This window comes from Canis aureus, chromosome 2 (assembly GCF_053574225.1).
Source record: "Canis aureus isolate CA01 chromosome 2, VMU_Caureus_v.1.0, whole genome shotgun sequence".
Lineage (NCBI taxonomy): Eukaryota > Metazoa > Chordata > Mammalia > Carnivora > Canidae > Canis > Canis aureus.
The window spans coordinates 73647029-73668225 of NC_135612.1; the positions used below are offsets into that span (position 1 = coordinate 73647029).

Genomic DNA, 21197 nt, shown 5'->3' on the forward strand with positions numbered 1-21197 from the left:
GATACAGGTTTTGGGTTGGGGGAACATCAATTCAGTTTTCAACATGTTTGAGATGTCTACTACACACATATTAAAGTAGAGATGGTTAAGCAGACATGAGAATATGAGTCTGGAGTTCAAGAAAGATAAATTTATGAGTTGCTGGTATTTAAAATCAGATGAGTATACCAAGGAAGTGAGTACAGATGAAAAGCAGCAGAAGTAAAGAGAGGCCCAAGGTATTCTCATTTGCAAAGCTCCTAGAAACGAGGGAGGAAATAGTTAAGGAGTCCAGGGAATAGGCACAGAAAGGGGGAGAATAGAAGAACTAATGTCCCAGAAACCAGGTGAAAGAAAGAAGTACAATGTCTGCAAAAATTCATTAGTATCACTGAATGACCAATCTACTCTAAGAGGACTCTGAGATAACTTTATGGATAAAAACACTGAGGCCTACAAAATGTGAAAAGTCACAAAATAAAAGAATGACAGAATCTAATCAAGAAATGGGCAGAAAACATGAAAAGACATTTCTCCTAAAAAGACATACAAATGGCCAACAGATGAAAAAATACTCAACATCACTCGGCATCAGGGAAATACAAATCAAAACCACAATGAGATACCACCTCACGCTGACCACAATGGCTAAAATTAATAAGTAAATAAAAGACAGATGTTGGTGAGGATGTGAAGAAAGGGGAACCTTCTTACACTGTTGGTGGGAATGCAAACTGGTATACCCACTCTGGAAAAAAGTATGGAGGTTCCTCAAAAAATGGAAAATAGAGCTACCCTACGACCGAGCAATTGCACTACTGGATATTTACCAAAAGATACAAATGTAGTGAGCTGAAGGGGCATGTGCACATAGCAGCAATTTCCACAACAGCCATCATGTCCATCAACAGATGAGTAGATAAAGAAGATGTGGTGTGTGTGTTTGTGTATACTACTATTCAGCCATCAATTTTAAAAAATGAAATCTTTCATTTACCATGACATGGATGGAACTGGAGTATATTATGCAAAGCAAAATAAGTCAGAGAAAGACAATTACATGATCTCACTCAGATGTGGAATTCAAGAAACAAAACAGGATCATAGCGGAAGAAAGGAAAAAATAAAAGATGAAATCAGAGAGGGAGACAAATCATAAGAGACTCTCAATCAAAGGAAACAAACTGACAGTCGATGGAGAGGAGGAAGATGGAGGGATGGGGTAACTGGATGATGGACACTAAGGAGGGCATGTGATGTAATGAACATTGGGCATTATATAAGGCTGACGAATCACTGACCTCTATACCTCTGAAACCAGTAATACATTATATGTTAATGAACTTAATTTAAATAAAAATCTTAAAATTATTCAGTATAGCTACTGTACAGATTTTAAAATAAATAAAAGAGGGATCCCTGGGTGGCGCAGCAGTTTGGCGCCTGCCTTTGGACCAGGGCGCAATCCTGGAGACCCGGGATCGAATCCCACATCGGGCTCCCAGTGCATGGAGCCTGCTTCTCTCTCTGCCTGTGTCTCTGCTTCTCTCTCTCTCTTTCTCTCTCTCTCTGTGACTATCATAAATAAAAATAAATAAATGAATAAAATAAAAAAATAAAAAATAAATAAAAGAGTGACAGAATAAAACAAGGTCTATTCCACACTATTCAATGTTTAAGGGTATGGACTACAGATCACGAAATCAGACCCCAAGAGATGATCCGAGGGAGGAGGCTTTACTCAGATGTTCTATTAGAATGGAAAAGCAAAACCATATCAAGAGTTCTTGTCTGTTTATCCAGACTAAATAAACCAAATCACACAAACATTATATGTCATTCCTGTTTCCCTTTGTTCAGGTTCCATTCTTTCCCTTTCTTAACAAATCAAACACATAGCTTATTAGTGTTTTTGCCCATTCTGATGTCCTGTTATATACTTCTTGTCTTAGTTTTTTATAGTTATACTGTTAGAATATGCCAGGCTTTACTCTAAGAAAATTACATAAAACAATTCACTTAATCCTTTTAATATCCTATGAAGTAGGTTTTAACCCCATCTTGTGAGATGAGGACACTAAGGCACAAAGTCTAGGTAATTTGCTCAAGACCACAGCTGAGTTAATAGCAGAGTGAGGATTTGAACTTAATGGCTCCAGGGTAGGAACTCCCAAACACTCTGCTACTAACAGCAAATCAGACAAAACATGTTGAAAGCACTATAAAGTGTTATGCAAATAAAGATATCACTTACAAAGATAGGTACTCGTTTCTTTGAATTTGAGAACCTTGACTAAGCTCACTTAACATAACTTTTAAGATTTTTGTTGCCTATATTCCATCCAAATCAGAGCTGATTACTTCAATACTTAATTTTTTTAATCTTTCACAAGTATCTTCCAGAGATCGCAAAGAACCAAACTTACCACAAATGAAATCAAGACTTTTCAAAATATAAAGCTAGCATCTGACATTACCTAATAAGTCACTATGTAAATCACTGTGATCTCAATTCTAACACACTTCAAAAAAAAAAAAAAAAAGATTATTTATTGAGAGAGATCGTGAGTCCAAGTGCGCATGCAGAGGTGATGGCAGGGGTAAAGGAAGAGGTAGAGAGAATCTCAAGCAGACTCTGAGCTTATCTTGGGACTCAAAGTGGGGCTGGGGCTATGACTCTGAGATTGTGACCTGAGTTGAAACCAAGAGTCAGACGCTTAACCAACTGCGGCTCCCACACATCCCAACACATTTTTGAATATGCACTTAAGAGATGTCATAAAGTTTTAAAATCACAGCCCAAATAAGAGAAAGTATAATATATGCTTATGTTCTGAGGCAATTACATGTGTAACATTCTAAATATAGCCTTGGAATTGATTGAGAGGGAAGAAGGTGAATTCAAAATCTCTTACCATTGATCTTTCAGGATATCCAAACAAATAGCCCCTGTGACGGAACTAATATTAGGATGCCATATTTTAGTGATAAACCGGACCTAGAATATAAAGCACACTTGAGTTTTTAAGTAACAAAAACACATATAATTCAAGTATAACTACAAGAAAATGAAAACCTCAGATTAATATTAGGATGCCATATTTTAGTGATAAACCGGACCTAGAATATAAAACACACTTGAGTTTTTAAGTAACAAAAACACATATAATTCAAGTATAACTACAAGAAAATGAAAACCTCAGATTAAAAAAAAAGTCCATACTTACATTACCATCATTTTGCCTAGCTGACGGGAGGGGCGTGGAAGACAAAGCATTCAGTAAACTGAATGTTGTCAATGACATAAATTCTTTTTAAACCTTTTAATAAATGCTCCACCTCTAAAGAAACCCAACAATTCCAGGTGTTTACAATTTATTTGAAAGGCACTGGCACTGAGGAGAGACTGAGGCTTTGAGTCTAAGAAATTTATCCAAAATCAAATAGTTAGCAATAGAATAACATGCAAACTTACACAATATCATTTCAGATTCTAAGTCTCTAATCACCTATTTGTCTTAGCATGGATGAATAAGAAGCCAACAAAGTGAAAATGCTAACTCTAACAGATCACCTTGAAATGAAATTGATCGAGTCCATCAGTTCTTACTTATGAGCGTTTGAAGGACCAATTACAATTATTATTTTGGGGGGGAACCTGTTACTATTATTTTTATATCTGACACATATAACAGTCATTTGAGTCAAAACTCCTTTACAATTAATAGATTAATTACTACAAGTCAAGCAATGTCCTTTTTTTTTTTTTTTTAAAGTAGGCTCCATGCCCAGCGTGAAGCCCAATTAGGGCCTGACCTCACCATACTGAGATTAAGACCTGAAAGTCAGATGCTTAACCAACTAAGCCACCCAGGTGCCCCAAGTCAAGTAAGTACTCTACAAAAATTAACTCGTCAATATGTGCTCCAAATCTAAGACATTTATGGAAAGAAGCTAAGCAGATGGCTTTCACTCCTTGTGACTCGATTTGTCTATACTACCTGTTACTACTTCCCTACCTAATTACTAACTTATATGCTAAAAAAACATTTCAAGTTACCAATTACTTCAAAACACCTAAAATTGATGGAATTTTTTCATTCCTTGATCCTTTTTAATTCTTAGAATAATTTTACTGCTTTCAAAGATATCCACTTCATCCACAGAATCACCAACTCATTAAACAAGACCATCACTGTATACTTGGGTTACTGAACAGTTTACAGACTTTAATACCTTCAGTTCTGCTTCCTTCAATCCATTTTCGACATTGAAACCAAGAGGATACTTTAAAGTATAACTGACTTATTACCCTACTTAAGGCCCCTGAATGACTGCTCATTCCCTTTATATAAGCCTGCACCCTTAAACTGACCCCTAGCCTATATCTCAAATCATCTTAAAAAAAACTTTTTTTTTTTTTTTGCCTTGGGTCTTTTATATCTGTTTCTTCTCTCAATAACACATCTTGATGCCCTCTTCGGGTTAACTCCCGAAGGAGTTAAGGAGGTTAAATAATCCTTCAATTTTTAGTTTCCATATCACTTCTTCCTATCTGTTCTCATAGCACCCTGTATTTTCCTATGTCATCATATTGGTGACACTTCTATGATCTCTACCTTTTATGTCTGGCCTTCCCTAAAAGGCTGAGTATATATCCTGCTTACTAGAGCATCCCAAGTATCTAAAGTATCTCACACTCAATGAATATGCTATCAACATTATAACAAACCTATTACACAGCTAACCAGCATGCCTCTCAAATATAGAGCAGATCGAAGAAAGGCAAAAATGGCATATGTACAACAAATATCTCTTCATAACAGATATAACCACAATATCCATATCTTAATTTCTACCATTCATTGAGTTTAAAGCATAAAGATATAAAATAACCATATGCCATAATCTCAAGGACATAATCTCAGTAACTCAAGGACACTACAGCATTTTGTGACTTTATTTTTTTATTTTTTATTTTTATTTATTTTTTATTTATTTTTTATTTATTTTATTTATTTATTTATTTTATTTTATTTTATTTTTATTTTTATTTTTATTTTTATTTTTATTTTGTGACTTTAAAATGAAAATCGGGGATGCCTGCTGGGAGGCTCAGTGGTTGAGCATTTGCCTTTGGCTCAGGGCATGATGCCCTTGCAGGGAGCCTGCTTCTCTCTCTATGTCTCTGCCTCTCTTTTCATGAATAAATAAATAAAACCTAAAAAATAAAAAAATAAAAAAAAAAAAAGAAAATTGGTTTAATCTTTTCAACATTGGAAAAAGAATTTTATTTCATTTTTTGAAAAGTTTTTTTAAGTAACATCTACACTCAACATGGGGTTCCAACTCACAACCCTGAGATAAACAGGCACATGTTACACTGACTGAGCCAGCTAGAGGCCCCAAGAATTTTAAATTACTACTTAAGTCATTAGAAGGTTTATGGGATATGCAAGTGATCCAAGATGTCTTGATTTTTATTTTATTTTATTTTTTTTGATGTCTTGATTTTTAAAGAACAGTCTTTTAATACATGATCTCTATAGGATCTATATGAAAACAAATATGCACATATGCAGGATCAAGAAAATTTTTAAACTACTTTGTTACTTTGTATGAATCTATAGTTTTAGGAATAGACACCTTTGAACTTGTAAATGATGTAATAAAAAAATTTTCAAGAGGACACTCCATTATCCACTAGTATGGATATAAGATATAATTATCTTAGTTTTTTCTGTGATCAACCACTCTTTATCTCCCATTCCTCTTTTGTTATTCTGTATCAACTACCTCATTTCTTAGATTTTTCGTCTTTCTCTTTCTCAAGCCTTAATATCACTAGTGGTATCCACATGTGTCTCAGAATTTTGTCCTATTATTCCAAACCCAATTAATATCTACTGTATTTGTCACTTTCTCTCATAGTGCTAACACCTCTGTTGTATATCAACAAAAATGTAGAATAAAAAAAAACTTGGAAGGGGTGAAACATAAGAGTAAGTAAGAATTCAATGACATTTATAACCTACTTCAGTCATAGTTGACATTGATTAAAAAACAGGTACAAAATATAGTATTAAGACGACTTACTAATTATAATTCAAGCTTCCTTATTTTCACAAATGAAACTAATGGCGCCATCTGGGTAACTTCAGAACACCTCATTACTTTTGAGGGGCACTCAAGGAATAGAAATAAATCTTAACACCATGTACATAGTGTTACCAGACCAAAATGAAGGAAAGAGACTATTATTATCTATACTGGCACACCAATACTGAGGTCATCACTAATCTTATCTCCTCCTGGAGGACAATATCCTATTCATTCACTCTTTAGTTCAAACATTTCAGGAACTATTTCACGGTAACGTGAGCTCACACTCCCACATGAATTTCCAGTTTCAACCTTAAAACTCAAGGATGTTATGATATTAAACCAGCCTTAACTAAACTTATTGTACAAAAAAAACTGCTATTTTAAATATGTGTATACAGATGAGCAGATACATTAAAAGTTATTAGCAATGGTATTTAGGGACGCCTGGGGTGGCTCAGTGGTTGAGCGACTGCCTTTGGCTCGGGGCGTGACCCCGGGATCCAGGATCGAGTCCCACGTTGGGCTCCCTGGGAGCCCTCTGCCTGTGTTTCTGCTTTACTCTCTATGTCTCTCATGAATAAATAAAACCTTTTTTAAAAAATCTTTAAAAAATGGTATTTATACTCAATTTCACATATAGGGACGCCTGGGTGGCTCAGTGGTTGAGTCACTGCCTTTGGCCCAGGGCGTGATCCTGAGATCCGGGACTGAGTCAGTCCCACATCAGACTCCCCTCAGGAAGCCTGCTTCTCCCTCTGCCTATGTCTCTGTTTCTGTGTCTTTCATAAATAAATAAAATCTTAAAAAAAAATTTTTGACATATACAACTACGTTTATAATATCAAGAAAAAAAACAGGAAAATTCACAACCTAACCTCTAATACATACTGGACAAATCATAGAGCTACAGTTTTCCTATTTTAATGAGTTTTTCATTAATAGTTTATTATAATTCACCTTAGAAATAAAACTGGTTGTATGCATTGATTAAATTCCTTCTACACTATATTCAGCTATATTCAGATATATTCAAATATATTCAGCTATATTCAGCTATATTCAGATATATTCAAAGATATATCTTCTCTGTCTAGAAGCAAACATTCTGCTCTTCAGGTTAATAATATACTACAGAATAATAAACAGGAAATACTCTGTGACCACTGTTATCAATGTAAGTTTCAATCAATCTTGTACAATTTTAGTTGCACAGAAGTAAGAGAATATAATCAACTACCTTCAATACTTTTATCTCATGAAGCTTAAAATTAAACTTGAGCCTACATACTAAACATATATGAACACAATGTCTTTACAAGAAATTTACAAATACTCCCCACCTTTTCCATTATATTTACTAATCAGTAAAAATTCTTATCAATGTAATACATATCTAGAATATATTTATATTATGTTCATTAACATTTACTGCAAAAGCTTAATGCCATAAATGGGATGAATATCATATTTAAAAGAATACTAAATTATAACTAAGGTTAATTAGTTGAAGGCAGAGGGAGACACATTAGAATGATTAAAGGAAGACTTTTCTAAATCTTGAAGCTACCTCAATATGGAATGTCTGGAATTAGGATAGTAGTGGCCTGAAGAGCAACAGTTCTATTTTTATATTACAAGGGATTGAGTCCTACACCAGGCTCCCCGCAGGGAGCCTGCTTCTCACTAGGCCTGTGTCTCTGCCTCTCTCTGTCTCTCATAAATAAATAAATAACACCTTTTAAAAAACAAATGAAAAAAAAATTGATTAAATAAAATATCAAGTCTTGAAAAAGAGCCAGGGCTATGTAATCACTTTGGAGCTATATAAGATTACAAAGGGAAATGTTTAAACACTTTCACTGAGAGATCATAATTCATCCATTTAAAGTGCACAACTCGGGATCCCTGGGTGGCGCAGCGGTTTGGCGCCTGCCTTTGGCCCAGGGCGCGATCCTGGAGACCCGGGATCGAATCCCACGTCGGGCTCCCAGTGCATGGAGCCTGCTTCTCCCTCTGCCTATGTCTCTGCCTCTCTCTCTCTCTGTAACTATCATAAATAAATAAAAATAAAAAAATAAAAAAATAAAAAAATAAAAAAAAAATAAAGTGCACAACTCCATGATGGTTTTCAGTATATTCACAGAGCAAACTGTGTAACCATCAGCAGTAACTCCCCATTCCTTCACAGAGCCCCAGTGTTAAGCAACCACTGACCTAATTTTTGACTCTCTGGATTTGCTTCTTCCAATGTTTCATATAAATGAAATCTTACAATATGTGGCCTTTTGTGTCTGGCTCCTTTCATGTAGCATGATGTTTGCAAAGCTCACCTATCTTATACCACATTATCAGTACTTCATTTGTTTTTATAACCAAATAATATTCCATGGTATGTATCTACCACACTTTATCCATTCAGTTGATGGAGATTTATGTCATTTCCACTTTTTGGCCATTATGAATACTGCCAGTATAAACATTTGTGTACCAAGTTGTTGTGTGGACATGTTTTCATTTCTACTAGGTAGATAACCAAGTAGAATTGATAGGTCAAAAAGTAACTCTATGTTGGGGCAGCCTGGGTGGCTCAGTGATTTAGCACCGCCTTCAGTCCAGGGCATGATCCTGGAGACCTGGGATCGAGTCCCATGTTGGGCTCCCTGCATGGAGCCTGCTTCTCCCTCTGCCTATGTCTCTGCCTCTCTCTCTCTGCCTGTGTCTCTCATGAATAAATAAATAAAATCTTAAAAAAAAAAAAAACCCTCTATGTTTACCATTTTGATCAACCTATGTTCCAAACAGCGCCAACATTTTACATTCTCACCAGCAATGAACAAGAATTTCAATTTATACAGGAAATATAAGTATCAATGCTGTATTCTCAAATGATGTCACAGAAGGAAGTCAACAGACTACTTCAAGGAAGGACCTTTTAGAGTGGTAGTCACTGGTTAGTGCTAATATTTACATAATGCTTACTCTACATAGGCAGTTATAAGTATTACTATTTCAGGGACACCTGGGTGGCTCAGTGGTTGAGTGTCTGCCTTGGGTTCAGGTCGTGACCCTGGAGTCCCGGGATTAAGTACCGGATTAAGTACCGTTTGGGTCTCCCTGCAGGGAGCCTGCTTCTCCCTCTGCCTATGTCTCCGCCTCTCTCTCTGAGTCTCATGAATAAATAAAATCATTTAAAGAAAAAAAAAGCTTTACTATTTCATTAAATCTCAGATACCATGAATTAATACACCATTACTTTATGTACCCTAAGAAAAAAAACTGCAAATTAAATTATGACACGTCATCACTGAAAGGTATATCTTGATTTTGGAAATATTAAATATGTGAAAAAAAGTTTCATAGAATTATTGTAATAATTTGTCCATGGATTAATTCCTTTAATCTTTATAATCCTAAACGAGGATTTTATAGATAGGGCAACTAGGGCACACAGCAGTGATACAGCTTGCCTAAAATTATAAAGCCAGGGTGTTGGCTGGCTCAGTTGGAGCATGCAGCTCTTGATCTTGGGATACAGAGTTTGAGTTCTACATTGGGTATAGAGATCACTAAGAAATATATATATAAAGCCAGTTAAATGACTGAAGTAGATTTGAACTTTGGTGGACTGCTCTTGTTCTTAGTGGAGTCATATTCACTGTTTTAGAGATTTTGCCCTCACTCCTTCCTTATCAGGATCAAAAAAGTAGTGCCCACTGGGTCCCATCATTTAAAATTTTCCTTTGTTAAATTTATGGTATTCAAACAATTAAACTATCCTCAAGTGAGTATTCATTCCAATGATAACACTGAAACCTAGACTGAATCCAGTAGAGGGAAACCAAGAGGAGGATAAAAATTAAGTCACAGATACAAGGTAACAGATCAATAGTGGTCATCTCTAAATGTCATGTTGAAAAATGTTCTCTTTTTTTTTATAATTCACTATGTAACTCTCAAATTTCTATCAAAGCACAAACTATTTTTTCCCCTCAAATGTATATTTATTTATTTTAGAAAGAGAAGAGAGGAACAGAGGGAGAGAATCTTTTTTTTTTTTTCCACCTTTGCACAAGTAATTTTATTATCTCCTGTGGGAAGGGAGAGAATCTTAAGCAGGCTCCATGCCCAGCATGGAGGAGCCCAACATGGAGACTTGATCCCCACGACCCTGAGATCATGACATGAGCCAAAATCAATAGTCGGATGCTTAACTGACTGGGCCACCCATGCGCCCCCAAACTACTTTTATAATAGGAAAAAAAGAATCAACCAGCTAAAAAGGTAAACAACCAAAATGTCCCCTTGATGGTTGGATGGATAACATGGCATATATGAACACTGACTACAATTTAACCTTAAAAAAGAATGAAATTCAGATACATGCTGTAATATGGATAAACTAAATACAAAAGGACAAATATTGTGTGATTCCACTTAATTGAGGTACGTAATCAAATTCATACAGAAAAAGTAGAACAATGGTTACAGAGCTGGGGCATGGAGTAGGGGAAGTTACTGTTTAATTAGGTAAGATGAAAAAGTTCTGGAGATGGATAGTGCTGATGATTGCATATGACTGTATTCAATACCACTGAATGACACAGTTAGAAATGGTTAAAATGGTAAATTTTCTGTTATGTGTATTTTACAACAATTTAAAAAAATCAAATGGGTACTATAGAAAATAGATGTACATAAGATACAGAATAAGAGACACTCCAACCAACAGATGATCCCAATGCACCCTGGAACTTCCATTACTATGCCTATTCTTAAATGGGAAAAAAACCAATAGACTGAATGAATTCCAGAACATTTTCTGAGTCACTGCTATCAGATGCTCAAGGACACTCAAGGAGCCACAGAAAATGCAAAGACGTATAATACATGATCCTTCACCTCATTAATTGGTATTGTACTTGAGTTGGTACCATAGTTGACCCTCAAACGGTATGGGTTTGAACTGCATTGGTCAACTTATATATGGATTTTTTTTGATACAGTATAGTACTATAAATGGATTTCCTCTTTATGTTTTTAGTATTTTTTTCTCTAGCTTTTATTATAAAAATAAAGTATACAATATATATACAAAATATGTTTTTTTTTTTTCAAAATATATGTTAACTGACTTTGTTATTGGTAAGGTTTCTGGATGACAATAGGCTACTAGTAGTTAAGATTTTGGGGAGTCAAAAGTTATATGTGGATTTCTAAGGCACAGGGAAGTCAGTGTACCTAACCTCTGCATTGTTCACAAAGGCAATTGTATATAAATTATATAAAATGTTAGTGAAGAGGAACAATTTAGTGGATACAGCTTAACATGAAAGGTGATACTTTACCTAGAACTCAAAAAGAATCTAGAATTTTAAGTGATACAGATAATGACTCCAGTGAAAATGAGAGAAAAGTATGAAATAGTAAGCAACATCTACAAACAGCAAATAGTCTAGACTGGAAAATGAGATCTATGTTTTGGGTAGAGGTGGTAAAAAATTAGGATCGAAGGACAACTTGGGTCAGGCTGTAGGAGGTTTTAAATGCCCAGCTAAGGAGTTTAGACTTTATTAGCAAAGAAAGAAAAACATCAAAACTGCACCTTAGGAAGACTTACAAAACAGCACTGCAAGGAATGAATAGGAATGGCAAAGATGGATTAAATTAATAGGCAAAACAGGAACATAATAAAGCTGAATTAGCCTAAAGTGATAATAGCAAAATTAAAGACATAAAGGAAGCTATTCAGTGAGAAAGTTTAGGTTAGGTCTTCTTGTTATACATGATCTAGGGCATTCCATTTCCTCTTTTAATATTTCTCTGTTGCGATTATTTATTCATGATTTTTTTCCTGCTAGAATGTGAGCTCCATGAAAGCAAGGACAGTGTAAGTCTTATTTATCACTACATTGGCACATAGTACTCAAATAACTATTGAATGAATTCAGAATATACTCTTCCCTAAAAGAAAACAAACAAACAAACGAAAAAAACAAAACTTTTTCGAGGCAAGTAAGAATTTGTATAAGGATTCTCTAAATTTGGGAACATTGCAAATTTTTCCAGACCTAGAATTTAAGCCATTGTCAGATGAAAATCCTATTCCTGTCTATAGCCATTACTAGATGCTTCTGAGTAAGCTTGCTTTTCATTCTAATTCCAGAAGCAAACCATCTGCCATTACCTGAAATCTTGTCCATACTAAATTCTAAGACAACAATTCAAAAAGCTGTAATCTTAATAAGCACTAAAATATAAATCAAATGGGAAAAAAATTTTAGAAGTTCATGCACAAAAAATAGGCTTACAATACCTTAGGGGGATTAAATGGATATGTTTCTGGTATTTTTATCTCTAGCTGATATCTTCCTCCTAAAAAATGGGGAAAACAGAAAGTTAAGAAGGCTACTCACCCCAAATATGTGAAGCCAAACATAGTGAAATAGCTTTTCAAACCATGTACTATTTTATATTCAATTACAACAAATTCATTTAAAAGTTGAAATTCAAAAAGTAAATAATAAAAACACTAGTTTTTCATTTAGAAGTTATTTAAAACATATAGCCATTTTACACAACTATATCAGTTTATCAGTGAATAACAGAGCTAGAGATAGATAAATACATTAAATCCAAAGACAATGCAATGCGTCACTGGGACAATTAATACAGGTTCCGTCTCCTTTTGTTTCCTCTAGTTCACACTGAGAAGAGTCGCTAAGTAACAGAAAACACAGAAAGAATAAAAAGACATAAAGAACACAAGAAGTATAAAGGCATAGATGGTACAGAAAAAAAGTACATATGGTTATGTCATAAACCGGAAAAATCTACTTCTAGCTCGTTTCTCTCAAATACAAAAATGCCTCCAAACTTTTAACTTGTGCCCAAAATTAAAGGCCAACACTTCTTGTTAAAATTTTTAAAATAAAGTTCAACAATACCAGGTAGGCATAAAGATAAAAACAAAACAAAATAAAACCAAAAAACCCTATTATCGTCCTCTCAACAGGTATACAAAAAGAAACACTTTACAAAGAGGTTGTTTTTTGGGATCCCTGGGTGGCTCAGCAGTTTAGCGCCTGCCTTCGGCCCAGGGCATGATCCTGGAGTCCCAGGATCGAGTCCTGCATCAGGTTCCCTGCATGGAACCTGCTTCTTCCCCTGCCTGTGTCTCTGCCTCTCTCTCTCTCTGTGTCTCTCATGAATAAATAAATAAAATCCTTAAAAAACAAAAACAAAGAGGTTGTTCTTGCCAATAATATGTAAAGAGAAGGCAACATTCTGTTTTGAAGTTATCGTGAGCAACTAGCAGCCAAATACATATTTTTAAAGAAGTTTATCTAGCATCCCGTAACTGGGTAATTCAAGGGGAAGATAACTGTCACTCAGGGAAACTCTGAAGGGGAAAGTCTTCCATTGGATGAGAGGGTGGATTTGAATTCTAACTTCAAGGAACCTTCTAATCCTAAGATTTTATGATTCATTAACATAGAATACACACTATTCCAAAACGGAACAAATAAAACTGTCCTACTGAAACACATATGAAACTATGCCTAGGATTTGCTTCAAAATAATAAAGGGATGGATGAGATCAAAGACTGGCCTTAAGGTGATAGTTATTAAAGCTAGATGATGAGCACACCAAAGATTCATTATACCATTTGTCTTCTATATATAACACTTTCCATAATAAAAGTAAAATAAAATAAAATAAAATAAAAGTATGCATTAGCATTAACTTCATAATTTCATAATTCAACTCTCAGTATATCCTGGGTTCTCTCAAATCCACCTCCCTCCATTGTTAGGAATACATGAATGTGGACCTGGGAGAAAAACAAAAGAACAATTCACTTGGTACCACTTTTTTCAAGCCCTTTTTGGTTCCAATTCTTATTTTCTTGCTAATTCTTTTTAATGGTATCGCACAATGACTGATGCATGAGTTGAACTAGATGCCTAAATCAGAGCATACAGCAATAGTGAAATCAAAATAAAGGAAAGTAGGAAAATAGGAAAGTAGGAAAAGAAAAGAAAAAAAAGAAAAGAAAGAAAAGGAAGAAAAGGAAGAAAAGGAAGAAAAGGAAGAAAAGGAAGAAAAGGAAGAAAAGGAAGAAAAGGAAGGAAGGAAGGAAGGGATAGGTAAAAGAAGAATACCGGAGAAAATTTTGTGTATATGGATACACCTGTTTTTGTTTAGAGTTATAACTGCTAGCTTCAAATAGAAGTTTGGCCTAAGTATTACATAGGTTCTTTTTCCTTTCTAAGAATCTTACTTTTTCTGATAAATTCTAAGATTACTATCTCTATAAACTTTCATATAAAGTTCTTCCTTCTTGGATGCTCAAAACAATTTCTTGTTAGCAGTGTGAGAGTCCAGAGATACTATCTAAGTAATGTTGGACCCTAGAGTCCCCCCAATCCTATTTTTGCTCCACATGCTATTAATACCATCTATCAATATGCTCTATCTTGCCTTATTATCTGACAACTCTCAATATATAACCACTGTAACATTAACCATAGCATTATTTGATATATATATATATACATCAGAGCAACACAACTAAGAGAGCTTTATAACTATATTACTCATAAGTTTTCACTATAAATCATTTCTTTTTAAAGAATAGCTTTTTAATATTAAAAACTTATAATCTTTAACTTCATCTAAAAAGAAGATAGGGAAGGGATGGAATTTTTTTAAATATCAACTATTCCATAAATTCAAAACAACTGTTAGGAAGAAAGGTTCAAGAACTAAACTGTTCCTTTGCCACTATTATAGCAAAAGAAGAAAATAGATTTAAGTATAGTATGTGCAATATGGTAATTTTAACATGGGTGTTCTGCTTTTCAATTTGATTACTTGTAACACACATAAAATAGTTTCCTCATTAGTTAATAATTATAACCAGTTTAACATTACACATGAAAACACTTGCCTTGGCTATGAGATTTAAAAAAACAAAAAAATTCTCAAAAACTAGCAAGAACCCGCAATAAATATCAAATACTTCTCATGTTCATGTTTCAAAAAAAAGTACCTTAGTTTATGCCCTTCAATAGTGCTTTTCCTAAATAAAATGAACTTCTCAACAATCATTTTATTTATGATAAAAAGAATATGATTTATACTCAAAAAGCATATTGAAACTAGGCTTATCAAAACAAAAACAATTAGTATTATCAAACATTAATATCTTATTTAGTGGCAGCAGCAGAAATAAACACTTAAATATGACCAAACTTGTTTCTAATTAATAAAGAATATAGTACATTTATAACTCAAGTATCAAAAAAAATAACTCAATTATCTTTCAAATGAGTACTATCCAATTTTTTAAAATTTGTCTACTTTTCTGCCTACCTAGCTTTAGTTCAGGAGGTGCTTTGTTTATAAATACCAGTTTGCTGAAAGAGTCCTAGAATGATAATGCTACTGCCATACTGTTTTTTAAAAATACATCTAAACCTAAAAAAGATTCAAGAATATTCATAATGCCTGCTTTTAAGAAGTTAGTGTATCATTCCATACAATATCTACTACTAAGAACTTGATTTTTATAAGATAACTAAAGATCTTTTTTCCATCTAATGAATTGTCAAAAGGACTAAGTGAACAGCAGCCATCAAAGTATCCAGACAAGGCCTGGCATATAGGAGGCACTCAATAAACAATATAATACTAAAGGATTTCAAGAAATGGCTCATATGAACTATAAAACAGTAAATAGAATTTTATCATTTAAGATTTAGTAGAATATGCTAAAGACGTTCTAGGATCTTTAAAAATTTAAATGAAAACAAAGATATTCTAGAATATTGGACTTTTCTGATAACTTTTATCTGTTCATTACAGAATTATAGAACCACCTCAGAGTAGACATAACCACCATTTCCAATATTCAGTCAATCCTCATTTATTCAGAAGCAGAGTAATTGGAAACATTGGCTTTGAAGTCAAAGGCTATTAGGACTCAAATTCCAGCTGTGCCACTTAGATGTGTGACCTTAAACAAGGCACTTAATTTCTCTGAGCTTAAATTTCTTCATCTATGAATCAGTGATAACTACTTACCTCATAAGATTTAAGGATTCAATGAGAAAATGCATATAAAGCTCTATTACCACAAATTCTGTTATTATGATTTCTACTAAGCATATATTTGAATGCCTATTATATGCAAGAACCTTGGTTATGCTATATAACCCAAAATTACAATAATATTCATTACTGAAGATTTGCCTAATGAGGAAATAAAAAGCTATAAAGCTTGTTTCTATATCTTACCACCCAATTAGTCTAAAGTAGCTACAAACTTAGTTTGTGAACACAAAGTTCAACAAAGTTGCCTCCTTTCTTTTCTCCGTCTTAAAACGATAACTCAAAGCTTTCCTGAATAAAGAAAATTAAATATCTGGAATATAGCCTGTGTGAAGACATATGAATGAATGAAATGCTAAATGACAAACAAGGGAGAGGAGCTTTTAAAAAAAAATTTTTATCAGAAATTTAAGGCAAGGTTTGTTATAGATACCATATGAAGGGTAACTGAGCATCTATATAGTCCATATATTTGAGGCTTAACATGCTAGATGTTTTCTACTGCTAAATTCTAACCTGTATAACTGTAACTTGGCTCCACTAAATCTATATTGGGGAAAGAAAAAAAAATCAGCTAAAATTCAGTAAGAAAAATCCATCTATATAAATATCTAAATTTATTATTAAATGTTGTAATATCCTAAGCCAAATGAAGTTATCTTCCATGTAGTTTATAGATGCTTAAGATTATTCTGATTTAATGTTTCAGATAAGTTCTAATACGCACAATATTTTGATACAGAAAAAAGTACTTGCCTTCATATGGTGTGTCTGGAGGTCCTGCTATTTCTCCTCTTAATTCTGTAAAATTCTCATCTACAAGATCTACTTTAATTTGATTTTTGCTCGTCTTAAAAATAAACAGAAAATAAATGTTAGTTATATCAGCAAGAAAAAAGCCTATTTTAAAGTATTATCTATAAAAAATTTTGAAACCCCCTCTTTAATAAACTTGATTTTCTGCTCTAGTAAAAATAATAGCCTGTGCTTTTCTAGAATTTAATTAGCCAGTTTTAAGAATATTTAAAACAAAAAAACTAACAAATTTTCACTTCATTGTTTTTAATGAAATAACACCACTTTGAACAACACTACAATGGCTTGTTAACTTTATTAGAATGTTTAGAAAAAAATAGCAGACACCTATTTTATATTTGCCAACTTCATGTAAGTTAGGTCCAAAGTGATAAGACTATTCATCTGCAGATGAACACTGCTATACTATACCCCCATATTACATGAGTTCTATCCATATAAACAGTGAGTTCTATCCATATAAACAGAAAACTCAGGATCATTAAAAGTCATTTAGGATATAAGCTCTCACTTAAACTGCAACAACTTGGCTGTTCTGGTTAACTGAAATACTATTCCATCCACCCAGATGGTGAAAACTCTAAGCATCTAATTTCCTTTTCCATAAAAAGTTACTAAAGCCTAAATGCCTCACTAGAATCATCTAATGCCTTCTTCAATTTAAGTTGCTTAGTTTAAACTTTTTAGTTACTTCAGTGGCAACTACCTACTTTTCAAAACAGACTTATTTTAAATTTATCTATATCTATTTATTTTGCAATTTACATATCTCAAAGTCCTTTCACATCTACAGTATCATTTCAATTTCTCAATCCATTCTGAGTCAATGGTGACCTTAAATGATTTAGAAAAATCTCCAGTGGGATTCACATTAATGTTCAAAAGTACCTGTCTACAAACGAGCTCTCCACTTACATTATCTAATCTATACTAGTACCTTACTGGTCCAAGTCTATATTCCTAATATGGTAAATTTTCTCTCTCAATGGTTAAAAACCTAAGTCCTTAATTTACAAGTTATGTTTTCATTTTTTTTGGTTAGGATTTCATATTTTTACCTAAGTAACACAATATAACCACTTTTATGAAAAAAAAGCCTTGCAATATTTCAAGAGTAAACTTTTTGCTTTCAAACCTACCTTTTTAAGCTTGCTTACTGGATGTACAATGTAAGAATTACTGTTTTAAGGTCCTTGGCTTCCTCCCCCCAAGCCTCCAACAAGAAGATAGCATTTTACATTTTCTCTACTAGTTTGTATTAATACAGAATGTTAAGAACTGAAAACATGTATCTTAAAACCCAAGTTTTAAAGATTTCATGACTTCTAATTAATCTTTTAATAACATAAGATTAAAAACTTATTTTATGCACTTAAAATATTCTAATTAGTGGGTTTATTTCATAACCTTTTACATTTGGGATTGTTTTTCATATTTTTCTGAAGTTAGTTTTGCCCCCAAACTAAAATTAATTACAAATCGACACATGAAAAACTTTTTCCTGTGCTCTCAAAAATCATTATCACCTTTGGTATTTGTGGTGGAGGATGAAATATACAATTTTACCAACAATAAATACGTTTCCAGTATGCACAGGAATGAAAAATGTTAAAATGAAAATCAGAGGCATCACACTTTCACGGACCAAGGAAAAAGCCCCAAGTGGAACTAAAGGACTTCCATTTCTCCCCTGAAAGTTCTAAGTAAAACTAGAGTAATCGATCTTACAAATCATCAATGTCTTCAAAGTTCTTTATAGCTTCCCACAATACCCACTTTCCAAAAGTGGGTAAACCATTAACCCTAAAATGTGAATATAGTAAAGGATGATTAAAGTTTTGGGGAGGAAAAGAAGAGATAAGAGAAATAAGAGAAGCTGCCTTCCAGATTGCCAATTCTTGAGTTAGTAAAATGCTAAATAAACAATTATTAATTTTATTAGTATTCCTCTGTCCTTATTTCTGTCACTACCTCCAAATTATAATTTGAGAAAAATAGGTCTTTTTTTTTCCTCTAGAGAAAGCACACCATTAGTGTATGAAAAATGTACTAAATTAGCTAAAAAAAATACAATCACCATGATGAATCCATTATAAAGAAGAATCCTATATGGTCTAGAGTAGGGCCTTTATCTGCAGATAACCAAAGATAAAAAGAAAATGGAAAGTTAAAAACAGATTTTTCATAGCTTAATTTTTCTATCACACAACAATTATCCTTTATTATCTTCACAGTTTAACCTCCAATTACTCCATAATACAAAATTCTGTTCCCAGTGCCCAAACTACCTTAAAATCCCACTTAAGACCAAGAACTGTAAGGAATATAATGAAAAATGGCAAGAGATGTAACAGTATTTTAAAAAGTATGGCCTTTGAAGTTAGATGGGAGTTGAATCCAAGTTGTCACTTACTTGTGGCATTAATTTAGGTAAGTCACATAACATCTCTCAATTTTATTACTGTAAAATGAGAATACAAATCTCAAATTTAAATGAGAATCTTCTGGAAAGCAGCAGCATAGTTACCCTTTCTCTAATAATGTTAGTTACAAAAACCTTTGATTTCAAAGCCCTATTTTAGAAATTTCTTTTCACAGCTCTGTTTCCAGTATAAGAAGGAAATGTTATTCCTAAAAATAAATACCAAAACAATGTGTTATTCATTTTAATGACCAGGAACACTATGGCTTTGGTATGAAACCTTGAAGAACTGTGTTACACATTTTTTGTGAGGACAGCTACAAAATTGCTTTTCTATACTTTCTTCTCCCAACTCAACTAAACACACAGCGGGTAGTGTGGTAGTCCTGGTTTTTCTGATGTTCCTTTGTGGCTCCAATGTGTTTCTAACATGTAAAAGGAAAAGAGATGAATAGAAGCTACAGTTCCTAGTAAAAATTTTAAATGAACTATTAAAATGTAATACAAAATATGCAAAATAGCACATAAGATCACACCTAATCTGAATTTGGTAAATTAGCATTACTGCCAATAAGCAATAGTGTGGAATTTAAAGCAATTCTAATAGATTTCCAAAGCCATGGCACATCTCTTGGTGAATTGACATCATCATCACAAAATTCTTTCAAATTCCTTGAGTATACTATATGCCAGAAAGAAATCTCAAGTGTTAAAGTCAACAAAACTAAGTCCTTGCCCACTTAGAGCTTACATTCTAGTGAGAAAAACTAAAAACTAAGATTTCATCATAAAAGCGCTAAGTACATTGTTACTTAACCTGTTTAAACTAACATGTGACCTCAAGAAAGTTAATTAACAACTATGAAACTCAGTTTCATCCTCTATCAACTGGGGATTATCATAGTACTTACTATATACAGTTCCTGGGGGACTTTAATGAATACAGTATATAAAACAGTATAGAATAAATGCTGAATGTATAGTGGTCATTTAACATTGGAATATGTTGACTTTTGACAATGATGTAGGAGCAGAAAACTTCCACCTAAAGCAAATATTGGTTGTTGTTGTTTTTTAAGGAGCCCTTGTCACATTATTCTCACGTGTATTTATTCTGTAAAATTTATTCTAAAACAAAATTTCAATCTAAATTTCAGATAGACAAATATAACTCTGTATTACCCCTAACATTACAGAACATTCTCACATTCTCATATGCTATAAAGAAACTATTGGTTTGTTTCCCAGTCAAATCACAAGAACCAAAATTTAGGAGCACTGTTTATCAGTATCATGCAAATAAATGTGAAATTCAATTCTCCCTAAAATTTGCTGAAAATGCAGATGAAAAGGTTTAATAGTTGCCATTGTTTTCCCCGAATTTAATATGAATGACTTATTTTCCCCTACTAAGGCCCCTCAGGGCCTTATAAGAAAGATTCCCTTATAGGATTTCCCTTTTTTTTTTTTTTTTAATTTTTATTTATTTATGATAGTCACAGAAAGAGAGAGAGAGAGAGAGGCAGAGACACAGGCAGAGGGAGAAGCAGGCTCCATGCACCGGGAGCCCGACGTGGGATTCGATCCTGGGTCTCCAGGATCGCGCCCTAGGCCAAAGGCAGGCGCCAAACCGCTGCGCCACCCAGGGATCCCTAGGATTTCCCTTTTAAGAAAGATTTCCACCTTCCAAGCAGTTATTAAAAAAAAAAAAAAAAAAAAAATTCTGAAGGTTAGGGCATGTCACAAATCCAAAACAGGCTG

At 33.6% G+C, this 21197-nt stretch overlaps 1 protein-coding gene across 5 annotated transcripts in view; it reads right to left on the reverse strand.

Annotated features, from left to right (window-relative positions):
* UBE2K (ubiquitin conjugating enzyme E2 K) overlaps positions 1-21197 on the reverse strand; it is a 68726-nt gene that overhangs the window by 16535 nt on the left and 30994 nt on the right. The window contains exons 2-4 of one of the 5 annotated variants that reach the window (XM_077879155.1): positions 16955-17048; positions 12398-12456; positions 2895-2977 (exon numbers count right to left, since the gene is read on the reverse strand). In XM_077879155.1, the coding sequence (XP_077735281.1) occupies positions 2895-2977; positions 12398-12456; positions 16955-17048 (236 nt within the window). Of the gene's footprint in view, positions 1-2894; positions 2978-3062; positions 3100-12397; positions 12457-16954; positions 17049-21197 lie in introns of those variants that run through there. The other 4 variants (XR_013368814.1, XR_013368812.1, XM_077879162.1 and 1 more) reach the window with 4 other exon arrangements.